The sequence below is a fragment of the Lynx rufus genome, unplaced genomic scaffold (genome assembly GCF_022079265.1).
Source record: "Lynx rufus isolate CCGP_SWC_20201006 ecotype Redwood Valley unplaced genomic scaffold, mLynRuf1.p SCAF_15, whole genome shotgun sequence".
NCBI classification, from domain to species: Eukaryota; Metazoa; Chordata; class Mammalia; order Carnivora; family Felidae; genus Lynx; species Lynx rufus.
Window position 1 is genome coordinate 51,861,979 of NW_025814829.1, and position 27,255 is coordinate 51,889,233.

Sequence of the window (27,255 nt, forward strand, 5' to 3'; positions counted from 1 at the left end):
CTGTGCTTGCTTTTGAATAGTTGGTGTTGCATTTCCTTATATTTATTGTCCTTCTGTTGTATTTTATTTTGTCCATCCCATTCAGTGTATTTAATTCAGATGTAGTTTTTATCTCTAGAAGTCCCATTTGGGTTCTTTTTTTAATTTTTTTTATTTTTTATTTTATTTATTTAAAAAAAATTTTTTTTAACGTTTATTTATTTTTGAGACAGAGAGAGACAGAGCATGAACGGGGGAGAGTCAGAGAGAGAGGGAGACACAGAATCCGAAACAGGCTCCAGGCTCTGAGCGGTCAGCACAGAGCCCGATGTGGGGCTTGAACTCACAGAGTGTGAGATCATGACCTGAGCCGAAGTCGGACGCTCAACTGACTGAGCCACCCAGGCGCCCCTAATTTTTTTTTATTTTTTAAAAGTGTATTTGATAAAGTGTTACATTAGTTTCAGGTGCACAGCCTAGCGATTCAGTAGTCTACTCTTTGGGTCTTTTTAATGTTGATTTTCTCTGCATCATGTCCATGTTTTCTTCCTGTAATTTTAGCAGATAGAGCCTATTTACATTAGCTGTTTTAACATTCTTATGTAACCAACATCGTTTCTGTCATTGTTGGATCTGTATCAATTTATCGAGTTTTCTTCTAATGATGGTTCATATTTTCTTACTTCTTTGTATGCCTGGTAATTTTTATTGGATACTGGATGATGTGCAGTTTATAGTGTTACATGCATGGTAGGTATGTCATATTCCTTGGAAGAGTATTTGATGTAGTTTGGGCACTCACTATGTTACTTGGGATCAGTCTGACCCTTTCAAGACTTGCTTTTAAGCTTTAGAGGATGGATACAGAGCATTCCATATATAAGGCCAACTGTTATGGTACAATACCTTTCTGAGGACTCTACCCGATGCCCTGTGTATCGTGTGAGGGCTTTCCAGTCTGGCTGATGGAAATGCAAAGTCTTCTCAGCCTTGTGCTGTCTCTCCGGATGGTTTCACTTACTGCTTCTGGTAGTTCTCAGCCTTGGCTGGTTTCCTCTACATATGTACAGACTCTTAGCCAAAAACTCAGGTGAACTTCTCTGCAGATCCCAATAGCTTACTCTTCCATAGTTCTCCTACCTCCTCTAGTGGTCTGTCCTCACATTCTAGCTGCAGTGGCCTCCCTGAATTCCAGTCTTTATCTCTTCTCCTTAGTGAGAGTGTTGGGCTCTGTTGTGTTTCCTCTCCCTGTCCCATTGTCTGGAAACTTCCTCCAAGCAGAAAGATGGGCAGTCATGTGGCTTACTTCATTTGATTCCCCTGTCTCAGGGGTCATACTGTGCTGCCTGTCACCTAGTCTTTGAAAACTGTTGTTTCTACATACTGTCTAATTTCTAGGTGTTTACTATGAGATCTAGTCTCCGTTTTCTTCATTTCTGAAAATGATTATGATTTTTGAAAGCGTCTTTGGAAGAAACACTTTGGAATTTGTATCGTTAAAAATGTTCATTCGAGGGGTGCCTGGGTGGCTTAGTTAAGCGTCCGAATATTGATCTCGGCTCAGGTCACCATCTCACAGTTTGTGGGTCTGAGCCCCATGTCACACTATGCTGCTGATGGCATGGAGGCTGCTTGGGATTATGTCTCTCCCTCTCTCCTCCCCTCTCCCTCCCTCCCTCCCTCCCTCCCTCCCTCCCTCCCTCCCTCTCTCTCTCTCTCTCTGTCTCTCTCAAAAATAAATCAATAAACTTAAAAAAAAAAAAAAGAAATGTTCATTCAGCAGAACTCTATTTAAGAGGAGGTACCCTTTAGAAGGAAGAGGTATGAGAAGACCATTTCAATTAATGAAAGTGCCAACTGGTAAAGCAGTACATTAAAATGATGTTAGTAGGTTAGATCTCCATTCCTATGGAGATGAAGGAATATACCTAAAACACATTTTTGCAGGAAAAATGGACAAAACCTGGGAGCTTTTGGCATGTGGGATTCATGAGAATTCACAGATAACTAAGATTTTAAGATTTGGAATAGTGGTACAATTGAAGGAGGAGGAGTAAAAGATCATTAAATTTTACTAACTTTTACATTACATGTCATAGGAGATGGTGACAGAAATGTATTCCGGCCCTTGTGTAGCACTGGAGATTCAACAGAATAATCCTACAAAGACATTTCGAGAATTCTGTGGACCAGCTGATCCTGTAAGTTAGTGTTTAAAATGTTAATCAAATTTGTTCTATTCGGTAGCTAAATATATCAACAGTCTTGATTGAATTTCTTCTTTACAAGAGATAATACCAAAATGACTACATCAGACAGATTTTTATTCAAACTAGTGTTCTGGAGAATTTTTTAATATAATAATCCAAGAAAAAAGTGAATTTTTTATTAGCCTCGTGACAGTATAAAATGAGCAGAAACCTTTACTGTGGCATTTTCTTTTATTGTGTCTTCTTGCTAAATTGTCTAGAAAAGTGAATTTATCAAGCACTCTGATAGAAATTATCTAAGATATTAATTGTCCTTTGACATAGGGAGGCTCTAAATAAAGCTCTCAGTGTGAAGAATATTGATATGGTGGCCTCATAACCAGATGCATAAATATGAGCAGTGGGGCTTATATGAAACTTGATATTCTCTAGTGTCCTTTTCATTTTGCTTTGGGTTTCCTTCATATGGCTATTGGGTGGCAAGAGGGGTGAAGAGGAGGGAGATGGGGGCTGAAAAACAGAAGTAGCATTAGAATACACATGAGAAATCTCCATGCAGATGATAAAGGCTGAGTAGGATTATGGGAAGCATTACTGATTTTCAACACTGTAATTTAAATGTATTCTCTTTTCTTTATTTTATTTTCACTTATAAATAGTTTATTGAAGATGAGCATCCAATTCAGTTTAATCCAGACAGCATTTATTGAGTTCCCTTAGATGTAGGACGGGAGTGCTTGCTAGATTTTCCTTGGAGGGGAAAGCAGTCCACCCATTCTCAGAGATCAAAGAGCACACACGATGATCTTTTAGAACACTTGCGAAGAAACATACAAATAAGGACTAAAATATTGTTAGTTCAGGTAAAATGCAAATGTTGAGGGATTGCTGAGTAAAGGAGCAGACAGAGGAAACAAGGTAGCAAATGCTGGTAGAGATGAGTGAGAGATGAGTAGCCTTAAAAACCAGGTTAAAATTGCGGATTCTGTGTAAGTGGAATCCCATGTAGTAAGAAACGGCAATTCCTTATATTTAGCTTAATTTTGAGCGTATGGAGTTGTTCCCTTGACTCCATTGGAAGTCAATTGGAAGGCGTTAAAGGTAGGGGCTCTAGAAACAGTTAAGAGCAGACCTGATGACATCATTAGAGAAAGAGGTGGCAGGACCTACTATATGTCTTTTCAGGGAGAAGGAAGAATAGAAGTAAGTAATCAATGTGGTTGTGAAAGAGTGATTATTAAAACGTGATTCTGATGTAGAGGACATTAAGAGAAAAGGGTGATGATGTTGAGTGTTTAGTGATGCTTAATCATAAGACATTAGAAAGGGATACTTTTTGGTCATATGAATGAATAGATCTTGGTGTTTGCCATTTTTGTATCCGATTTCTGTTGGCCAAGACGGCTTTTTGTTTATTGATTCTTTAAGATAATTAAAATGGTGAGTTGAACGGCTGACTGAACATATGAGCGAATTAAAGAGATAACTAGAACAGAAGGAGAATGAGATGTTTGTTCTTTCCGTCATTCAGTATTTACTGAATCTGTGCTAGTATTTGTGAAAATAAAGATAGGAGTCTCAAAGAGCTTACAGTTTATGAGTGGACAGTATATGAAGTGGCTACTTTCCATGTTCTGTGCCAATTGTAGTGTTAGATGCTTGCACTATGTACGACGGAGCCCAGAATATTAGCACCTAGCCCAGCCTGGAATGGGCAAGGATAGATTCTCCTCTTGAGGCTCAGAGTCTTGAATTATATACTAAGTGTAAGTGCAGGGTTTTAAGCAAGATCATATGCTTTTGATCTCTCTCTGTATATATATGTATACGTGTTATATATACGTATTATATATACGTATACGTATACATATATACACATACACACATATATCTCATCAGAAAAAATACCATTAGTGGTTATAGTCAAACCATTTTAGGGGCAATAAAATGGCTCTTCCAGTTTGTTCCCAGGCTTTGGTTTATTTTCTTCTTCTCCTCCTCCCTTTCTTTCTCCCTCTTCTCCCACCCCTCCAACAAAATTGTAAGCATTGAATGCTCACGGCATTGAATGCCGGTCACTCTGCTAGGTGCTACTCTAGGTCTATAGAGATGATCAAATAAACGCAGTGCTTATCTTTGAGGAACTTACAGTCTAGTTTTAGGAGGTGGAATTGATGAACGGCAGTCTCACTTCAAGCTGCCAGTGTGCCAGTCTACTCAGGTACTGTATTACATTGAAATAATTTAGAGACTCATTTCGTCACTGCACAGTCATTTCCACATCTAAAGAGAGACTGTGGGTTATGATACATGTAAATATAATTAGTGTGTGGGGAAAATGCCAGGTATGTCATGGCCGTACAATGAATACTTGACAGATTAATAAAAGACTGGCTGTATTTTTGTGCACACCTAACATCTGGTATTAACTCATTATTTAAAGAAGAATTTTTGTTTTGAGAGAGAGACAAAGCACGCACACGAATAGAAGAGGGGCAGAGAGGGATAGAGGGAGAAAAAAATCTTAATTCAGCCCCCTCCCTGTGAGGAGCCCCACAAGAGGCTCAATCTCACAACTGTGAGATCATCATCTGAGCCGAAATCAAGAGTCAGCACTTAAACGACGCCCACCTGCCCCTAAAAATATTTCATCTACTCAAGTGGGTTCTTTTTCTCTTTATTCCTTTTTAAGATGTAGAACTACTTTGTAAGTTGATTCAAAAGAAGGTTTAGCTTTATAGTGACCATTAGGCCACTCTGTCACTGTCTATGTTGTAGATTGACATCACTTTCATCATTGATGTCTGCACTGTTGGTAGATTCTTTCTCTTATAGCTGGAAGGAAGCGCACATTGTGTACGAACAGAATTTCTTCCAGTCTGTCTAGAAGTGGTCTGAAAGAAGGGGGTGGTTTATAAGACAGTTCCCTGGTGGGGAGGGGTATATTAAGCTTTCCACTTTTATTTATTTACCCTATCAAAAATAAGAGAGAAATGAAATTTATTAAAATTTCATGTACGGATTGATAAGAGTACATGTATATAATCTATTAAAAATATGTACATGTTTTGACGTACTTACGTATTTTAATGATAAGGGTGCTTGAAAAATGTTGGAGTCTACTGCGCAGAAAGGAAAAGAGATCACAACGCGTTTCTTTGTAGTTAGAGAAACATTCACTCACCACACCATCATCTGCAAAAAATCCATCTACTTAGGCAGAAAACCTAAGATTTGCCTCTGGAGGAGGTTTTGATTGCACCTGCCCAAGAATTTCACTGTTGAGTAGCTTTGCAGTTTTCCTGCTGAGCCATCAGGAAACTGAAAGAGCCACCAAAGAAGTGGTAAATTATCTGGAAAAACTGTGCAGAATATATTTATTCTTGGGCTGATGGGGATGACGAGCCAAATACCCTTGCATAGGTAGGTCTTGTTTTATGAAAAAATACGTTTGTAAAATATTTTATGTACAGGATCCTGTTTAAGAAAATCTGAATTTTTGGTCAGGTGATTATCTATCTTCAGGGGCTTTGAAAACGTTATCCCATGACCTGGTTGAATTAAGAGTCAGATATTTTGGGGGTGCCTGGGTGGCTCAGTCGGTTGAGCATCTGACTCTTGATTTTGGCTCAGGTCATGATCCCAGGGGTGTGGGATCGAGCCCCACATTGGACTCCGTGCTGAGCTTGGAGCCTGCTTGGGATTCTCTCTCACTCTGCCCCTTCCCCTGATTCATGCTGTCTCTGTCTCAATCAATCAATCAATCAATCAGCCAATCAAATATTTTCTTACACAAAAAGTGGCTTTTTAAAATTTGATGCTATTTTCCATTCATTTGATTGTCACAGTGGTCTTTCACCGGCTATTGGGTAGCCTTTACTGGTTTTCGGATTAAAGTCAAAGTATCCTGATAGTTTGAAATGCAGTTCTTTTTCCATGAATGTGCAGGGAGTTGTGGTAAACTTGCAAGAGAAATGCTTGGGAGTCAAAGTCTGTCGCTTCTGTTACCTATTGACCTTCTGGTCACATTCCTTTATTCATTGAAGGCTGGGAACCCCTGATTATATAGTCTTTCTCTTCATCGCAGTTCTTGTCATCAGATTGGCACAAGAACATCCATGTGAAAGATTCACCCAGTACTTGGCCTGAGAGCTGAATGGACAACTTCTGTCAATTATCTTTTATCATTCTGCTTCCCAGTTTTCTCCCATGACCATGCTCTATTTTTTGTTGACATCCAGAGCAGAGACATGTCTTCGAACTTAATCTCTATTATAGTAATGTCTGCCGTAGCTTTCTGGATTCCTTGGCCTCTTGATCCTCTTCCCAGTGTCCTTTTGACTTGACTGAAACTTCTAGGCTGTAGACCCTTCCATTTTCTGACACTGTAATGCCACTTTCTGACTTCCTTCTCTGTTCAACCTAGACTCCATTGTTCATACCTTTGCCCTTTTTATAGCATTCTCAGGGTCTTTACTCTCTTGTCCTTTGTCCACACTCCAAAAACCCCAAACTTAGATCCACTTAAGCATGTGCCTACCTCATTCTTATACATGCACTGAATGGTCTGGTAGATGAATGTTATACTGTTGTATAGACTCATGTTGATGTAAAGTATGATCTCCAAACAAAGCTGGGCCGATTACTGTCCTCTAGAAATCTTTTTCTGTCCTTCTTTCTGCTAATTCTCAAAATAGCAATGTTAAACCTCCATTATTTTCCTCAGCCCTCTTACAATTCAGCCTCCTCCCATAAAAAGATAGCATTATCTTCTATTTCACAGAGAAAAGTATGGTTATTAAATATCTCTTAAATTTCTGCCTTCACACCATTTATTTCTGAACTCACGCTCATTCTTCATTGTAGTTCCAAGGAAGTGTGTTTTCCTTCTCTGTTGAAACTTTCCACTTTATCCTTTTTCTCGTATCTTTCCTTGAAGACTTTGCCCTATTCTTCTGAATTTGTATTTTGCAAATAATATTTTTATTGTGAGTATAAAAATAATACATGGCCATTACGGAAAAATTAGGAGTGAAATAAAGTTTGATAAAGGAAATGTGGCCCATAATATTATCACTAAGAGTTAGCAATTTCATAAATAAAATTTGGATCAAAGTGTGTATACTGTTTTGTAGTTCATGATACCCTAAATAGTACTGAGCTTTCTCTCATGTCATTAAACATTCTTTAATGATATGATTTTACTAGATTGGTTATATGTCATTTTATGGTGTAAAATAGTTTTTACAAAATAATACTTATGATAGGAGTCCAATTTCATTTTCCTGTGTGTGATATTTCTTTTTGCTTAACATCATTTCTTAAAGACACAATCCTTTCCTTACTGGGTATTCTTGGCTTCTCTGTCAAATATTAGTTGACCATATATGTGAGGATTTGTTTCTGTGCTCTAGATTCTTTCCATTGATCTGTGTGTCTGTTTTTGTGCCAGTACCATACTGTTTTGATTACGATAGTTTTGTAGTAGAGTTTGAAATCAGGGAATGTGATGATTCCAGCTTTTTCTTTCTCAAAATTGGTTTAGTCAATTAGAGCCTTTGTGATTCTGTACAAATTTTGGGTTTTTTTTTCTATTTCTGTGAAAAATGTTATTGGAATTTTAATAGAAATTGCATTTAATGTATAGATGGGTTTGGGTAATATGGACATGTTAACAATATTCATCCTTTCAATCCATCAACATGGGATATCTTTCCAATTGCTTGTGTCGCCTTCTGTTTCTTTCATCAAAGTCTTACAGTTCTCAGTATGCAGATCGTTTACCTCCTTGGTTAAATTTATTCATAAGTATTTTATTGTTTTTGATGCTGTTGTGACATAAGATTGTTTTCATATATTATTGTTACTGTGTAGAAATGCAATTGATTTTTGTATGTTTATTTTTGTACCCTGTAACTTTGCTGCATTTATTATTTCTAACAGTTTTTTTGGTGCAGTCTTTAAGATTTTCATATATTGGATCATAACATATCTACAAACAAAGACAGTTTTATGTCTTTTTTTCTAATTTGGCTGCCTTTTTTACCTAATTGCTCTGGCTAGGATGTCAATTACTGTGTTGTGTAGGAGTGGTAAGATTGGGCACCCTTGTTCTATTTCTTATATAAGAGAAGGCTTGCCATATATGGCCTTTACTATGTTGAGGTCCATTCCTACCATATGAAAAATTTTGAGAGTTTTTAATCATAAAAGGAAGTTGTATTTTTTCACCTATTTTTCTCCATTTGTTGAGATGTTCATGTGATTTTTTTTTTTCTTTTACTCTGTTAATGTGGTGTATCACATTTATTGACTGGTGTATATTGAACCATCCTTGCATCCTAGGTATAAATTCCACTTGATCATGGTGTGTAATTGTTTTAATGTGGTGTTGAATTCAGTTAGCTAATATTTAGTTGAAAATGTTTGCCTCCATATTTATCAGGGTTATTGGCCTGTAGTTTTCTTCTCTTGTAGTGTCATTATCTGGCTTTGGGATTGGGGTAATACTGTCTTCATATAATAAATTTGGGAGTACTCCCTCCTCTTCAGTTTTTTGGAAAAGTTTGAGAAAGATTGGCATAATTCTTAAGTTTGGTATACCTTACCAGGGGAACCTATCTGGTCCTGGGCTTTTCTTGTTGGGAGATTTTTGATTTCTCATTCAATCTCCTTATTGGTTTCTTCAGATTTTCTATTTCTTTATGATTCAGTCTTAGTAGGTTAGATATTTCCAGGAATTTATCAATTTCCTCTATATTGTCCAGTTTGTTGTCATATGATTGTAATAGTTTATTTGATCCTTTATATTTCTTTGGTATAATATCTCTGCTTTTATTTCTGATTTTATTTATTTGAGTCATTCCTCTTTGTATTATGTTGAGATATGGTCCCTCTAGACTTACCTTATTGAGAGTTTTTATCATGAATGAATGTTGTACTTTTTCAAATGCTTTATCTGCATCTATTGAAATGATCATACATGGTTTTTATTCTTTCTCTTATTGACGTGATGTATCACGTTGATTGATTTATGGATATTGAACCAGCCTTGCATTCTGGGAACAAATCCTACTTGGTCACGTGAATGATTTTTTAATATATTGTTGGATTCAGTTTGCTAGTATTTTGTGAGACTTTTCCATCTGTGTTCATCAGAGGTATTGGCCCCTGTAGTTCCTTTTTTTTTTTTTTTTGATAAGTTTTTCATCTGTTTTTGGTATCAGAGTAATTTTGGCTTCATAGAGTGAATTTGGAAGTTTTCTTTCCTTTTCTATTTTATGGAATAGTTTGAGAAGAATAGGTGTTAACTGTTACTTAAATGTTTGGTAGAATTCACCTATAAAGCCATCCTGTACTTGTTTTTTGGGAGTTTTATGATTACAAATTTAATTTCATTGCTGGTAATTGGTCTGTTCAAATTTTCAGTTTCTTCTTGCTTTACTTTTGGTAGGTTATATGTTTCTAGGAATTTGTCCATTTCCTCTAGGTTGTGCGATTTGTTCGCATATAATTTCTCATAATATTCTCTTATAATTGTTTGCATTTCTGTGCTGTTGGTTTTTATTTCTCCTCTTTCATTTGTGATTTTGTTTATGTGAGTCATCTCTCTCTGTCTTCCTTTTTTTAAAAGTTTATTCAATTTTGAGAGTGAGAGAACAGGGGAGGGACAGAGAAAGCAGGTAAGAGAGAGTCTCAAGCAGGCTCTGCACTGTCAGCACAGAGCCTGACACTGAGCTTTAACTCATAAACCATGAGATCACGACTTGAGCTGAAATCAAGTCAGATGTTTAACCAACTGAGCCACCCAGGCACTGCCCCTCCAAAAAAACATATTTTTTTTTGATGAGTCTGGCTACAGGTTTATTGATTTTGTTGATATTTCCAAAGAACCAGCTCCTGGTTTCATTGATCTGTTCTATATATTTACTTCTTTCTATCTATCTATCCATCTATCCATCTATCTATCTATCTATCTATCTATCTATTTATGTTTAAGTTTATTTATTTTTTGAGAGAGAGAGAGAGAGAGAAAGAGAGAGAGAGAACGAGCATGGGAGGGGCAAAGAGATATGGGGAAAGAGGATCCAAAGCAGTTTCCATGCTGACAGCAGATAGCCCGATGTGGGGCTCGAGCTCATGAACCGCGAGATCATGACCTGAGCCGAAAAGTTGTAAACTTAACTGACTGAGCCAGCCAGTCACCCCTATATCATTTATTTTCCTCTAATCTTTATTATTTCTTTCCTTCTGCTAACTTTGGCTATGTTTGTCCTTTTTCATTTCTATCTCCTTTAGGTGTAAGATTAGGTTGTTTATTTGAGACTTTTCTTGTTTTTGAAGAAGTCCTGTATTGCTATAAACTTCTGTCTTAGAACTACTTTCACTGCATCTCAAAAATTTTAGACCATTGTGTTTTCTTTTGCATTTGTTTCCATGTAATTTTTGATTTCTTCTTTGATTTCTTGGTTGACCCAGTCATGGTTTACTAGCATGTTATTTTACTTCCATGTATTTGTGCTCTTTCCAGATTTTTTCTTGTGATTGATTATCAGTTTCATAACATTGTGGTCAGAAAACATGCATGATAGGACTTCAGCCTTTTTGAATTTGTTGAGACTTGTTTTGTGGCCTAATATGCATTCTTTCTTGGAGAATATTCCATGTGCACTTGAAAAGTACGCGTATTTTGCTATTTTAGGATGGAATGTTCTGAATATGTCTGTGAAATCCATCTGGTCCATTGTGTCATTAAAAGCCACTGTTTGTTTGTTGATTTTCTGCTTGTAGGATCTGTTTGCCGATATAAGGGGAGTATCGAAGTCTTTACTATTGTATTACTGTCAAATATTTCCTTTATGTTTGTTTTATGTATTTGTGTGCTATCATGTTTGGTGCATACATGTTTTCAATTGTTACATCTTCTTGTTGGATTGTCCCCTTTATTATGATATAGTGCTCTTCTTTATCTCTTGTTGCAGTCTTTGTTTTAAAGGCTATTTTGTCCAATACAAGCATTGCTACTCTGGCTTTCTTTTTTTTTATTATTTTTTTAATTGTTTTATTATTTTTTTTAATATATGAAATTTATTGTCAAATTGGTTTCCATACAACACCCAGTGCTCATCCCAAAAGATGCCCTCTTCGGTGCCCATCACCTACCCTCCCCTCCCTCCCACACCCCATCAACCCTCTGTTCTCAGTTTTTAAGATTCTCTTATGCTTTGGCTCTCTCCCACTGTAACCTCTTTTTTTTTTTCCTTCCTCTCCCCCGTGGGTTTCTGTTAAGTTTCTCAGGATACACATAAGAGTGAAAACATCTGTCTTTCTTTTGACATCCATTTGCATGATAAGTGATTCTCCATCCCGTCACTTTCAATCTCTAGGTGCCTTCCCATCTGAAATGAATCTCTTGTAGGCACATATAGATGGGTCTTGTTTTGCATGTTTGTTTTTTGTTTTGTTTTTTTTTAATCCTTTCTGTCACCTTATGTCTTTTGATTTGAGCATTTTCATTCAAAGTAAGTATGATAGATATGTATTTATTAACATTTTATTTGTTTTGTGGTTCTTTTTGTAGTTTTTCTCTGATTGTTCTTTTGTTCTCTTTCATGGTTTGTTGGCTTTCTTTAGTAGTGATATACTTGGATTCCTTTCTCTTTATTTTTTGCATATCTGTTACTGATTTTTGATTTGTGATTACCATTCAGTTTGTATTTACTATCCTCTGCATCTGGCAGTCCATATTAAGTTCATGGTCGCTTATGTTTGATCACATTCTTTACTCCTCTTTCCCCCACATCTTAAGTATATGGTGCCATATTTCACATCCTTTCATTTTGTGAATCCCTTGTATGATTTTTTACAGGTATATTTATTTTTACCACTTCTAGATTTCCTGCTTTTCATACTCTCACTTATGGTCTTTTCTTTCCCAAGGAAAGTGTCCCCTTTAACATTTTTGTAGGGCTTGTTTTCACTTGTCATGAATGAACTCTTAGTTTTTGTTTGTCTGAGAACCTCTTTATCTCCTTCTGTTTTGAATGATAGCCTTGCTTGATAGAGTATTCTTAGCTGCAGATTCTGCTGGTGTGCAAAGTTTCTGCTGAAAAATTTGCTGAGGGTTTTATGGGGTTTCTCTTGTATATAACTGTCTTTTTTGCTGTTAAAACATTTTTTTTTTAATCACTACTTTTTGCCACTTTAATCCTATGTGTCTTGATATAGACCGCCTTGATTTTGTTGGGGATCTGTGCCTCCTGGGTATGAATATCCATTTCCTTCCCTGCATTAAGGATGTTTTTAGCTATTATTTCTTTAAATGTACTTTCTACCCCTTTTCTCGCTCTCATTATTCTCAGATCTGTATAATATGAATGTTGTTATGCTTGGTGGAGTCACTGAGTTCTTTAACCCTATTCTTATTTTGCAGAATTGTTTTCTCTTATTAGTTCATCTTGGTTATTTTACATTAGTCTGTCTTCTGGGTCATTAATTTGTTCCTGTTTCCTCTAGCCTGCTATTTTTTATCAAGTCTATTTTTTATTTCTTCATCTCTGATTGGTTCTTTTTTTAATCTCTGTGTTAAGGGTCTCACTGATGTCTTCCACTCTTTTCTCAAGTCCAGTGAGTATCTTTGTGATTAGTACTGTAAATTCTCCACGAGGCATATTGCTTATGTTCATTTCACTTAGGTCTCTTGCTGTGGTTTTGTCTTGTTCGTTCATTTGGGACATATTCCTCTGTCTTCTCATTTTGTGTGTCTCTCTGTGTCTGTTTTTTTGTGTTAGGAAAATCATTTATGTCTCGTCACAAAGGTAATGGCCTCAAGAGGAAGAGGTCCTGTAGTGCCCTGCAGTGCTTTGTCCCCTGTTCTCCAGGGCTTGGTGCTTCAGGATGTGTCTCTTACATTTGTTGCATATGCCCTGCTGTTGTTTCCTATCTGCCTTTTCCTTCAGTCCAATTGTCTGCAGAGGCTCCTTTTGTCTGTTGTGGGCAGTGTTTGGTCCCCGGCTTGGTGGGACATGTTTTAATTTGGTGTATAATGGTCTGCTTGGAAAAAGAGACCTGCCACGGATGCCCCCAGGACAAAAGCACCCGTAGCCAGGAGATGATGTGTTGGTGGGGATTGTTCCAGTTTTCTAGGGAAAGGGACCCACCTTATTGGGACTGAGGCAAGCTTGACGAGAAAGGGCAGATCCATCAAAGTGTGGGTGGTGGGAGGGGATTTCGTGTAAGCAGTTTGGGTACAGAGTGTTGGTGCAGTGCTGGTTCCCACAGGAGACCTTGTGTTTATGCTGAGGGGTGGGGGAGGGAGATGTCACTTGCCACCTCCTTTATTCCTGGAGGGGTCTCCCTGTGTTCCCAGCTTCTATGGCCAAGCTCTAAGATAAGTAAATAACTCTCCCTCTCATGGGCCCCAGGAATTTTTCAAACTGCTGCTTCTGTACTCTATCTCTACTGGCGGCTCCTTGTGCTGTCCCTTCAAGGGGTGGGGACTCAATTTTGCAGAACTGAACCTGCTGATCTTTTAAATTCCAGGCTTTAAGTCCCACTGTTTGTAAACACTCATGAAATTCAGCCTCTCTGACTTTCAAAGCCAATGTTATGGGGATTCATCTTCCCCATGAGGGCTCTCCAGTGTGATAGTCTGTTTATTACCTTCCCCTGTGCCCCAGCCTCATTTCCAACCAGGGACAGCCATGGTTGCCTTTGCCCTTTCTCCCTCTTTTTATGGCCTCTTCTCTACTTTTCTCTACTTTTACTTATGGAGTTTGTTCTGCCAGTCTTCAGTTCATTTTCGGAATTATTTACACTCGTGAATATTAGCTTGGTGTATCTGTGGCACGAGGTGGGCTTACTGTCCTACTCCACCATCTCCTCAACGTGTACCTCTATAATGACTTTCTTTGCCTTTTGTTACAGTTTTTGGCTTAAAGTCTATTTTTTTCTTTATAAATATTGCCACCCCTGTTGTATTTTGGTTTCCAGTTGCGTGGAATATCATTTTCCATCCCTTTACTCCGAGCCTATGTGTCCTTAAAGCTGAAGTGAGTCTCTTGAAGACAGCATATAATTTGGTCTTGTTCTTAAATTCATCCAGTCACTCCATGCCTTTTGATTGGAGAATTTATCCCATTTACATTTGGAGTAATTACTGATGGGTAAGGACTTACCAATGCAATTTTATTCATTTTCTGGTTGTTTTGCAGTTCCCATGCTCCTTTCTTCCTTTTTTGCTGCCTTTCAGATATGTTGATGATTACCCATAGTGGTATGCTTTCATTCCCTTATCTTTGTCTTTTGTGAATTTGCTGCAAGTTTTTGCTCTGTAGTTACCATGAGCATTCTATAAATATCTTAATGACACAGTAGTCTATTTTCTGCAGGTACAAACTTGACTTTTCTTATAATCAAAGTTCTACTTTTACTCCCCAATTTTGTTTGTTATATCACAGGTTACCTCTTTCTATATTGTGAATTTGTTAACAACTTATTATAGTTATTTTGAATACTCTCGTTTGTTAATCTTTGTACAAGAATGAAGTTAAGTATATACACCACCATATTACAGAATTAGAACATTCTGAATCTGACTATGTACACTTATCTTTATCAGTGTGTTGAATATTTTCATATTTTTTCAAATTACCCTTTAGCATTCTTTAATTTCAACCTGAAGAACTTCTTTCAGTATTTCTTATAAGTCAGGTCTGGAGGGATGAGCTCCCTCAGCTTTTATCTCTCCCTTATTTCAGAAGGACAACTTTGCTTGGATAGAGTATTTTTCATTGCTAGTTGCTTTTTATTTTCTTTCAGCACTTTGAATATAATCATCCCACTCTCTCCTGGCCTCTAAGATTTCTGCTGAGAAAGTTATTGATAACTTTGTGGAGATTCCCTTGTAAGTTACAGGCTTCTTTACTCTTGCTGCTTTTAAGTTTCTCTGTCTTTGATTTTTGATAGTTTTATTATAATGTGTCTTGCAGAGGATATGTTTAAGTTGAGTTTATTTTATGATCTAAGTGCTTAATGAACTTGGATATCCAAATCTCTTCCCAGATGTGCAAGTTCCCAGCTATTCTTTTTTTGTGTAAACTTTCTATTCTTGTCTCCCTCTGAGACTCCAGTAATTTGCAGATTATTTTTTTTATGGTATCCCATTGATTACATAGGCTTTCTTCCTTCTTTTTTGCTTTGTTCTCCTGTAACTGGACAATTATTGACTTCCTGTCTTTCAACTCATAGGTTCTTTCTTCTACTTCATCCATTCTGATATTGATGCTCTATGGTACCTTTTTCATTTTATTCATTGTATTTTTGAGCTCCAGAATTTGATTCTTCTTTTATGATTTCTACCTTTGTTAATCTTCTCATTTTGTGTGTGTATTGTGTTTTTGTTGTTGTTGTTGTTGAATTGTCTCTCTGTGCTTTCTTGTAGCTAGTGAGATTCCTTAAAACAGGTATTTTAAATTATTTATCAGGTAAATAGCAGATATTCATGTCTTCAGGATCAGTTACTGGAAGATTATTGTGATCTTTTGCTTGTGTCACGTTTCATAGATTTTTCATGTTTCTTGAAGTTGTTTGTTGCTGTCTTCACTTTTGAAGTAGCAGTGACCTCCTTCCTTCTTTACTAACTACCTTCCAGAGAGAAATCTCTTCTGTCAGTCTTCGTAGGGATTCTCAGAACTTGTATGGATACACCTGCTCCACGCTTTGGCTCCCTCTTTTGGCAGAATTCTTAGACTTGTGTGTCTTCTTTTGATCATCCAATGCACCAGGCCAAGTGCCAACAGCCTCTCTTTTGCTTTCCTAAAGGTGGCGCTGAAGCTCAAGTTTGTGTCTCTCCCTGGCTCACAGAGTCTTACTGATTTCTGCACATGCTCACTTGCCATCTACCAAAGCTTTTTCTGACTGTCTCTGTGGGGTTAGTGTGTGGGTGAAGTACAAGGAGCACCATGGTGCCCATGGGCTCATTGGTGGGATCTGCAGATAGGACATCCCCAGAAGCTCAAAGATCAGCTTTTTAATGGAATCTGTGGCACAGTTTTTATAATCCACGTCCTTTCAATGGTCTCCAAGAGTCTTCTACTTTTCCAGCTATCCCCACCCTCCAGTCATACAGCTCACAATTCACTACTTTGAATGGAGTGAGAGAGAAATGGGCTTCTTTGGCATCATCCTGCACAGCTGGGGAGGCCCAGGTGTTGACTCACACACTTTCACTTTCCTCTCTTGGGAGAAATCACAGGGTAAGAATATCTCTCTTGACCCTGAGGTCTCTTGACCACTTTTGGAGAAGGGTGATACAGGTAAAGTCAGACTCTTCATCTTGCCCACTCCAGTCCATCCAGTTCCTATTGTTTTGCTCCAACCGTGCGCTAGGACTTCTCTGCTGGAGACCTAGACTTCTACGAAGGTGCTCCTGTCCATGGGTGATTGTCTAAGACAGTTTTTACCAGAGACTTCTGGAATGTGGCCAGGAGGGGCTGGAACTGGTACAGGAACCACTGCAGGGTCCACTTACCTGATGCACAGGTGGGCCAGACTCTTCCCGAGCATATGGCATATGGTACTAAACCCCAAGGCTCCCACAAAGGGACTTTTTCATGGTTGGATGTCACATTGTTGTTGTGAAAGGAGGGTCATGATGAAGGAGGTCTTATTCAGCCATGTTGTTGACTTATCTCTTTTCAGAACATTCTTATGTATACTTTTTTTTTCCCTCTGTGTTTTTGGAAGAGATTCCCAGAAATCTAATTTCTAGAACAAAGGATAGAGATTTAAAACCAAGTATATATTAAACTATTTTCTAGAAAGTTTGTTCCAATTTACATTCCTGCTAGCAATGCATAAGAATACAAAGTTATGACGACTGAGGATTATTAAGCTAAAATGTTTCTAATTTAGTGGGTGAAGTAGCAATTTTGTTGTTGTAATATTAATCACTTATAAAGGTAAACTTTGTTGATTATTTATAAGTCTTGTAAATTGTCTTATAATGTCACTTGATCAATTCTCTACTTTTTTCATCACTTTTATGTGCTCTGTATACATGAAAGTTTATTTCAGTTATTTTCCCAGTTTAATTTTTAATTTGCTTTGTGTAGAGAAGATTTTAATATGTAGTCATCTATCATTGTTTTCATTTATGGTTGCTTTAATAAAAACTTTGATGATACTTCCTCATTAGAGAACTATAGTCTTCTCTGTAGCTACTATAGCTTTGTAGTTTCACTTTTTACATTTAATTATTTTATACATTGAATTTTTTTGTTGCTCATGGTCCAAGATGAAGATCTGAGTCTCTCATTTCTGCCCCCTGAGTTTCACCAATTTTAGCATCATTTATGGAATACTTTGTTTTCCTATTGATTTGTGAGACCTTATTTCTAAGTTATTTGTTAAGTTACATTAATCACTGTATCAATTCTTATACCAATACATGTAATTTTAATTAGTGTGTGGCTTTATCTTAAGTTTTCCACGGTACCTTATTATGGTTTTCTTTGTATTTATTCAGGTTGGTGTTCACTGATATTTGTGTGCTTTTAGGGTTTTTTTTGATCAAATTGGAAAAAATTTCAGCTAATATTTCTTCAATTATTTAGCCTTTCCATCTTCTTCTCTCCTGAAACTCCAATTATCTATGTGCTTGATCATTCGATACAAGTTACTGAGGCTCTACGATTTTTTTAAAATATTTTTTTCTTTGTGCTTCAGTTTGGATGATTTATCTTTTTTTTTTTTTTTTTTTAAATTTTTTTTTTTCAACGTTTATTTATTTTTGGGACAGAGAGAGAGACAGAGCATGAACGGGGGAGGGCCAGAGAGAGAGGGAGACACAGAATGGGAAACAGGCTCCAGGCTCTGAGCCATCAGCCCAGAGCCCGACGCGGGGCTCGAACTCACGGACCGCGAGATCGTGACCTGGCTGAAGTCGGACGCTTAACCGACTGCGCCACCCAGGCGCCCCTGGATGATTTATCTTTGAATTGATGGATTCTCTCCTCTCTTTTGTTCAGTTTTTATTTAAGATGTAGTAGTTACTTCTAAGATTTGCATTTGATTCATTTTTATAGTTTAACAAAACTTTCCTCACACTATCTTTCCACACACTACATTCGTTTTTTTCCTATGGCTTAAAAAATTTTTTTTAAATGTTTATTTTTGAGAGAGAGAGAGAGAGAGACAGAGCACAGGTGGGGGAAGGGCAGAGAGAGAGGGAGACACAGAATCTAAAGCAGGCTCCAGGCTCTGAGCTGTCAGCACAGAGCCCGACATGGGGCTCGAACTCACAGACTGTGAGATCATGACCTGAGCTGAAGTCGGACGCTTAACCGACTGAGCCACTCAGGCATCTATGGCTTTTTAAAATATACTTATTTTAACTGTTTTAAAATTCTTGAATGCTGGTTTGCCTGTGGGCCTATGACTGATTTTTTCTATTGACTATGAAAATTTTCTGTTGACTACTTTGAAAATCTAGTAATTTGGGGTCATGTACTGAAACATGATGTAAGATATGTTGTCACAGACTCTGGATTCTGTTATCCTCTTATGAAGAATGTTCTAACACAGCATTACTAGTTTTAGGCTTTGTCAGGGTGGATCTGTTTTGTCATTTCGCTTAGACATGGGATGCTTTCTTAATTCTCACCGGTGTTTTTTCCTAAGACATGGATGGCTCTTTGAGGTTTCAGTTAAAAACACAGTTAAGTTGCTTACCAAGTCTTCTTTGACAGATTGACACTCCTCATTCTTTTCTGCAGTGAGTAGCTGTTGAAACTCTGCTTACCTCTTTCAGCCTTCTAATGTTTGTTTTTTCCCCTGGCCTCTTTGAAATCTTGCCCCCCACACATGTGCCGTTCAGATATCGGTCAAGGATTCGAGGGAGTTTGTTTACAGATTTTTTTGGCTCCCTCCTTCAAGGATTTTGCCCCATTCCATTTTCAGCTTCTCTGGATGTTCCAAACCCCATCCTCTTTTTCCTTAGGCCAATAATACTGAGATTTTCTGCCTTGAGCTTTGTCATATTGACTGGGGAGTAACCTCATGGGAAAAACTGTGTGTGTGTGTGTGTGTGTGTGTGTGTGTGTGTATCTGTAGATGAATTTCATTATGGTTCTTATCTTTCAAGGGCTGAATCCTTTGATTCTTCCTTGGTCTTTTCCAGTTTCTCTATATATCAGCCAGAGGTTGAGGACCAGAGGTTGGAGTCGAGTTTTAATTATCGGTATATACATGAATCCTACATGACTGGGAGCCAAATAATCGTACATTCTTTTCTTCTCTTCCTATCTCTCTGACTTACCTGTCTTCAGCTCTTTGGCTCTATACTCTTCATCTGTCCTTTAAATGAGGGTCTCCTGAGGGACTTCATCCTCTGTCTCCCTTCAAAGTCTATAAGCTCTCCCGGGGTGATAACTGTTGCTATAACAGTACATTCTCCACCGATGCCTATGCAGAGACCTCCAGAATCTGTATGCTGATGAACCAGGTGCTGTTCACCAGGTTGTTTACCCTGTGCTTCTCTTTTTGTCTCAAGTGGATGAGTAGCTGAAATTCTAGGGAAGGGGTCTGGCAGAATCCTTAGCTCTGGAGGATCAGAACAGAACAGAATTCTGTTCCCTCTGTTCTGGTTTCATCTCCGTGTCCTTGTGAGACGAGTAGAAGGTGACCATACTCCTTCTCTGTCAGTTTAGTGCATGACAACAGTGAGAGAAGGCATTGATGCCCGACCAGAGATCACAGGCATATGCACAGATTAAGCCAGGGGAAGAATTTCCCCATCACCTTTCCATTGGTACTGGTGATAAGGACTGGGGTCACTCATCTCGACTGGGGAAAGGCCCAGCGGTACCGTCTACAGAAGGTTCTTCTCCTTCCGTGGGATTACCTGCCTATCGCTGAGAAGCCTTGAGGCAGTTTGCTCTGGCATTGGGTATAATAGAAATTCAAAACACAACCATCACCAAAAATTACAATTTTATAAACAGCCCATGCTAGTATTTCTTTTCAGGCAGGAAGTAGGTTGTATGGTTATCTGCTGAGGTAAATAGGTGAGGCTATGGGGGAATAAGTTGGACTGTGATATAAGAAACTAAAAGTATAACTAAACTGTCCAACCAAAGAAATGCCTAGTAATTTGGGAATAGGAAATAAAATGAAGAGAGAACTCAAGCCACCAGCAGAGGCTGGAATTGGGCAAAGAGACCAAGTCTAGAGGCTGAGTGGGTGAAGGGATTTTTCAGAACAGAATTTCTAAAATTTAAGGCCAGGATATTTGTGTGTCTGGAGTTTCAGTCCTCTTTATCTCCTTAAAGCTTTGGGGGGCAGTGGTGCAGGTAGAAAATGAAAGTGTAAGCCTGTAGCACATTGACCTTGCAGTGTCTGGAGGCAGACAGCACCCCCCTGAAAAGCATGGTGGGTGGGGGGCGTCTGGGCAGGTGAGAGGTGATCCGTGAAGCTGCAACCAGCACAGAGATGCAATCCCAGGGAATTGATTCAAATGCACAGGGGAGTCTTCTGTTCCTAAATACATCACAGGGGAGAAGGCCATCTGGTAAATATGTTTCACTTTCTTTGACTTCTTTTCTTATGATATGTGACTACATCCCACTGAGGTACTAAATTCTGGGACTTAGGGATTGAGATGGAAGAGGGGGGAATAGAACAGATACAATGGACCTTACAGTTTGGGTGACTTTAGGCAAGCACTGTTCAATAGATACATGTAATTTAAATTTTTCAAATAAAATAAAATAAAATTTTCTAGTAGCCACTTTAAGTAAAGAGACACAGATTCCATTAGTTTTAAATATATGTTTTATCTAATCCATTGTATCCAAAATATTTTAAGGATGTAATTAATATAAAAATTACTGATGGGAAATCTTATATTCTTGCTCATTTTTACTAAGCCTTTGAAATCTGGCATTCACTTTATACTTAGAGCACATCTCAGTTTGAACTAGCCACCTATCAGGTAGGCTAGTGGCCACCATATTAGACACGGCAGCCCTAGGCCACCTTCCCCATAAACTAGCTGAGGTTCCTGGAGCACTGCACTGGCTAGGATTTGTGGTCAAAACAATAAGGTATTATATTGCTTAGTTTTGATTCCTTTGTGCATATTTCCCAGGTAATTTAGAAAGAATTAACCAGTCTTGGGTAGATGTCAGATTCCCAGATCCTCTGGCCAGAAAACCATCAATATATCTTCCCAGGGTCCCAACTGTATGTCCCCGTGGAGCATGTACTGAGGGCTAAGCTTGGGCCAGATTGGAAAAGGCCTTATAAATTATGTGAAAGGGTTGGAATTCAATTCTAATGACTATATGGATGAGGGGGAGGAGTCAGTGAGTTTTCAGTGGGACAGTTAGGTGATTAAATTAGCATTTTAGGAAAAACTAGGTAGTGTGGATGATCCACTGTAGGGCAGCTTGATGAGAATCAAAGAAAAGGACCTATGAAAATGTGGATAAGCAGTGATGAAGGGCTAAGTTAAGACAGTGGCAGTATTAGGTAGAGGACAGGTCCAGTTAAAAAGACGTTAAGGAAAGGTATAGAATTCATCCACAGTGCTTGGTGATCAACTGAGTTGAGATATAAGAAGTATCAAGGATGACTTTCAGCTATTTTTTTTTGTCTTAGGCAACATGGATAATAGTAATTAAGTGCCATTAATCGAACTAGACAGCACAGGAGAAGAAACCAATTTGAGAGGAAAATGTTGAATTTCATTTCGGGACTTACTGACTTTGGAATGGAGAGAGTAGTGTTTAGAAGTATCTAATTTAGCAGATTTAGAAGCCCTGAAGTAATTTCAGTGGCCTAGTGAGGCTGTAAATATGTTAGGGAAGGAATAAAAGACTTTGATAAGTCTGGTATATTCAATTCATTCATGTAAAAAATAGTAGTTGTTTTTTAAGATGCATTGAAATATGCATGGCGAATACACTCATGAATAATTCAGTGTCTGCTCTCAAGCAGTTTGGCAGGAGGAGGGTTGGAGAGTAACCAACAGAGCAGACAGCAAGTGTGATGGGCTAAGATAGTCACTGTGAGAGCACACAAAGCGCTCTTGACCCCTAAGGGGTTAGGACTATTTCAGTGAGCTTGTGTTGAAGGGGCAGAGAGAGTGATGGAAGTTGGAGACATAAGATTGAGTCATTTTAACATGGTTTTCATCTGTTAAGAGGTTATTTGGGGTCCATCTTGTATCAGGTAGAAGATATGTGAAGAACTTTCTGCCATATTGGATAGCACAGACTACAGAACGTTTCTGTCCTCACAGAAAGTTCCATTACGTTGTGCTGGTCTAGACAGCTTGCTTTGTTCCTTTAAGTCTAAGGAATTTTTAAAACTCAAGGGAGTTCTGCTTTCACCTGCTTTATTTTTTTTTAGCCCTCTAGGCTTTTATGCTAGATCCTCTGGTGGTATAAATTATATATTTTTTAGCTGGCTTAATCGCATATTGTTTTCAGCTTACTTTGGCTTGCTATTTTTATTATTTTATAACTTATATTTTACACTTACAGCTTGTAATCCCTTTTCATGTTTTTGATATCCTTTTCCTTTCCATCTCCTATAATTGAGCCTTGGAGTTCTTACAAGTTGCTGACTCATCAGAGCAAATGAAAAGACTCACAGAATAAAATTTCCTTCCTGGAAACAGGAATATTACAAGTACAGGCTTCCTCAGTTATTAGAAGTATTTTTTCCTCCTACCACGTAGGACACCAAGATGTGTCTTTTAAAGTCTTTAAGTGAGCAAGCCATTTAAACAGATGTGACATTCTAAAGGAGATGGGTGGCGGGTGATTGATAATATCTAATATTTCTTAAGCATTTGTATTCACCAAGCACTGTGCTATAATATCATTTAACCCTCGCAGAAATCTTGTGAGATTATTATCATTTATTCCAAATTACAGATGAGACTGGGATCCTGCAAAGGTAATGTCACACAGTGAAGTGACAGATTTGAGTTCTAATTCCAAAGCCTACAATGTTAGATAAGGAGGTTCCCTTTGGGAAAAGCCTACAAATATAATATCTCTGATTCAGTGATGGCAAGGCACTTGATGTTATTTAATCTTCTACGTTTTTATGAACATAGTTTACTAGAGCATCCGTGGCCAGGTATTTGAAATTTTGGCAAATCGGTGTTGGCCTGTTGGCCAATAATCCCGAGGAGTATCAAAGCGCAATGAATTTTGAGTTTTTGTTATTTTTAGTTACTTTATACTGATTTTTAAACAAAATTATTATCTGTGGCAAATGGCTGGCTCTTCTCCTGTGATATGATCGACATGATACGAGAGAAATTTCTAGGCCAAGCACATGACCCTTGAATCAGGAGGCTCCTACCCTCAGGCTGTCCTTTATACTGGCTGTCCTTTCTGCATAGAAATGTTCTTCCTCCAGGTAACCACACAGCAAACTCCCTCACCTTCTTCAGTCTCTGTTCAAATGGAACCTTCTCAGTGAAACTTACCTGATCCTCCTACTTGAAACTATAACATGACCCTCCCTCTTCATTTACCCATTTCCTGATCCACTTTCAGTAATTGATTTGTGATATTGTTGTTGTTGTTGTTGTTGTTGTTGTTATGAGCAATAAACGCTAAGATTCTTTATCTAAATATCTCAGGGTACTAGTTAGTATTGTTATATCTTCGGGCTAATACCTCAGCCTGCCTTTAGAAATAACTTCTGTCGCCGTTGCGCTCTTAACTTTCCAAAGCTCAGAATAAGGTGCTAAACCAGTATCTGGCAACGTTGATAAAAATGAGTCATCTCTTTATTTCTTCCAGTTTGACATTAGTCCTATCACTTTTTCTGCCCACAGCAAAATCAATAACACCTCCCTATGTTGACCTGGTCCTGCGGAAAGTTACAAATACTTTTTACTTACTTCTCAAATAAAAGAATCCTAAGAGGCAAGCCATATCTAATACCTAGTGTTTTCTTTCCTAGTGAAAGGGATATTTGATGTTCTGAAGACAATTTAACTTGGACCTATTACCACTTTTTGAGATGACAAAAAATCAAAAGCTTGGGAGGTTTTCCAGTAAATAAAAGGATGCAGGGGACCTGGAGAAGCCCCTGCAAGTTCTGCAGGCACGTTTTCCAGCCAGGCTGCCCCCTTCTTCACCAGCCTCAGAGAACACTGCAGAAAAGGAGCCGCGAATGATGGGGAACAGGGCTGCAGCTTTTTTCTAGGGCAGCCGTCCAATTTAATTCTATTCCCACATGGAAGCTCCCTCTTCAGACTGCTTGCTTCCGGCATATCCTTCTGAGTTTCGTCTTGAAGAGTTACTTTCTCAGCCAGACCTTCCACGCTTGGTTTGTCTCACAGCCTTTAAAACCTAATGAGGACTCAGGTTCTCTTATCTCCTAATTCACTTCTTGAGAATCTCAGCAGATCAGTATGACTGCTTGTACAGACCATCAAGGGATCTGCTTGTGCATTCCAGAAAGGAGCTTACTGCTAGGAATGTCCGTGTGCTCGTAACACCAATCAGTATGTGTTACAAAGGGAATGAACGTGCTGCGTTGGGTAACCTGGAAAAGCTGTTAACTAGAGACTAGCTAATGGGGCTTCTTGTATGTGTATGTATTTTTCTTTCAAAAAGATTTAGCCACTTTTCTGACACAACTCTACTGGGAAACAACTGAAATAATTTTCACTCGGACCTCTCTCTGACCAGGATGGGTCTCTTGGCCAGGGCTAAGCAGTCATCTAGGTCTCTTTGGACCATCAGGCAGTTAAAGAGCTGGGAAATTTCTTTAGTACTCATTCGTGTCCTTCCTTTATTTAACACTTGACATACTTAAAGATTAATTGGTTATAATTTCCTACTTGAGGAAGACAAAAAAGAACAAGAAGGAAGAAACAACGGGGAACAGTTTACAGAAAAGATGCCTATGTCACTTATGTTTAGCCTTATTGATCAAGGAAATGCATATCAGAGCAGAATGATCTAGTTCTCTTAAGCCAGTGAGCTTGGAAAAACTGAAAAAGATAGATAAAATTCAGCGTTGGCAATCATATGGTGGAAAAGGCACTCCGGGTTATAATAGTAGGGTGTGTGTGTGTGTGTGTGTGTGTTTGTGTGTGTACAGCATATCAACAACACACACACACACACACACACACACACACACACACATCTTTAGTGTCATGGAGAATATAGAAAAGTCTTTGTGAATAAAACTTCCAGAGATTCACTGTGGCATAGACTTAGGATATACTAGAAATAAATTACACTTTAAGAGATTTTTGCCATTTTACCTGCATTTTTATTGGATTCAGATTTACTTTATTTCATTCAGCTAAAATTATTGAATACAGTATGGGTATCAGCAGTGATATGACAGACATTAGCTTGGTCCATATGGAATTGATAGTCTAATAAGGAATATGGTCATCAAGCGGATGAGATTGAGAACAGTCGTGGGTAGAGGCCCTAAATCTGGGGAAGACTAGCACATTCTAGGAATGCAGAGAAGTCCTGTTTGGCTCTATCTTAAGTGCAAAGAGAAGGGTAGCCTACAAGGTGACTTAAGAGATAGTTCAGGCAAGATTATGAAGGCCACGTGAACTAGTTTGTGTTCACGGAAGAAATGGGAGATTCCATGGGAAGGTTTAAGTGGGGGATGATGTGATTCCATAGTGCACATAGTCACTATGACTGCTGTGTGAACAGCTGGTGAGCAGAAGTAAGGTCATTATGACTAGACACGATGAGACCCTGGGTTTTATAACCTTCATTGGAGGGGACAGGGGAAGGTTTTAAAATATATTTTGGAAGGAGAGCTTGCAGAACTCGGTGATTTGGATGTGAGCATGAGCAGCTAAGTATAGATAAACAAATTTGTGATAGGATATTTTGGAAGTGACACAGAAACAGTGATTGAAACACCAAAGCCTGTTTAACTGTATTCCCTGTTGAAATGTTCTTCCTGAGCTATCAATTTAAATTTCAGGCACATATAAATAGCTTTTATTCTCAAAAGTAGGAGATAGGAATAGAAAAAACAAAGCATTCAGTCTTGGGTTTAACTATGCTTCTATGTTATGAGGTACCTGTCAGCTTTGAAAATGTGGAACCCTTTGGGCTTTGATGGAAAAGTTTTTGAGTGTGTCTGCTTTGTTTGTTCTTAAAGAAAGTCGTCTGGCAATAGTGGGCTCTTCTTCATCCCCTTCACTGTTAATTTTGAAGATTCTTTTGACTCAAGTTTTGTAAAAACAAAAATGCTATATATCACCCTGCTGTAACTAGCAGATGTTGCTTTCTTGCTGGTTCTGCTTTGGGGATTCAGAAGTGGGTGGAATTAGTTGACTAGGATCCAAAAACAGATGGACAATGAAAAAACATTCTTGAAAACCTTACAGAGTTGAAATCCAACTAGTAATATTTTTTCCTAAACTTATAACTCTATGGATATCTTTTTACTCCTTTATTATATCCCATAAATGTGATCCAAGCCATTAAAGATCACATTTGGAAATTGAGATTCTTCCCGGTTTCGGCCTTTTTAAGCCTTCCTATTAATTACCGTAATTCCCTACCAACAGTGTGCAACTTACTGAGATGTCACATTTAATCTTGCACAGAATGCAAGTGAAATGCTGATTGAATCATTAATGATATAGTCTGTCTAGTTTCAAAGCTACAGAAATGATTAGAATAGAAATGTGCCTTTCCTTTCTTCAGTAAGATTTTTCTATTAATTTGGGTTAAACATAACTATACATGTACATTTCTGAAAAGTTTGCTGATAACCATTTTTCTTTTGTTATCCTTTTCCGCTGTTAACCTCACTTCATCAGGCTTCTGAAAGTTCCTTACATGTTGCTGCAGTAATACAGTAAAGTTGGGTCAAAAGCATTTCTTTTCATTTCTGATCTATTCATTCACTCAACCAGTCAACCCACCAGCCTACCCACCAACCATCGAACAATCAACCAAACATTTTTAGACCTTCTAGGTGCCCGCTCTCCTTAGGCACTGGCGATGAAAAGAGAAACCACACGTTTTCCCTGAGCCAG

General features: G+C 38.2%; 1 protein-coding gene across 2 annotated transcripts in view; it reads left to right on the forward strand.

Annotated features, from left to right (window-relative positions):
• The window catches only part of NME7 (NME/NM23 family member 7), a 266,054-nt gene that overhangs the window by 139,201 nt on the left and 99,598 nt on the right, over window positions 1-27,255 (forward strand). For both annotated transcript variants that reach the window (XM_047077044.1, XM_047077045.1), the window contains exon 10: window positions 2,079-2,180. In XM_047077044.1, the coding sequence (XP_046933000.1) occupies window positions 2,079-2,180 (102 nt within the window). The remainder of the gene's footprint in view (window positions 1-2,078; window positions 2,181-27,255) is intronic.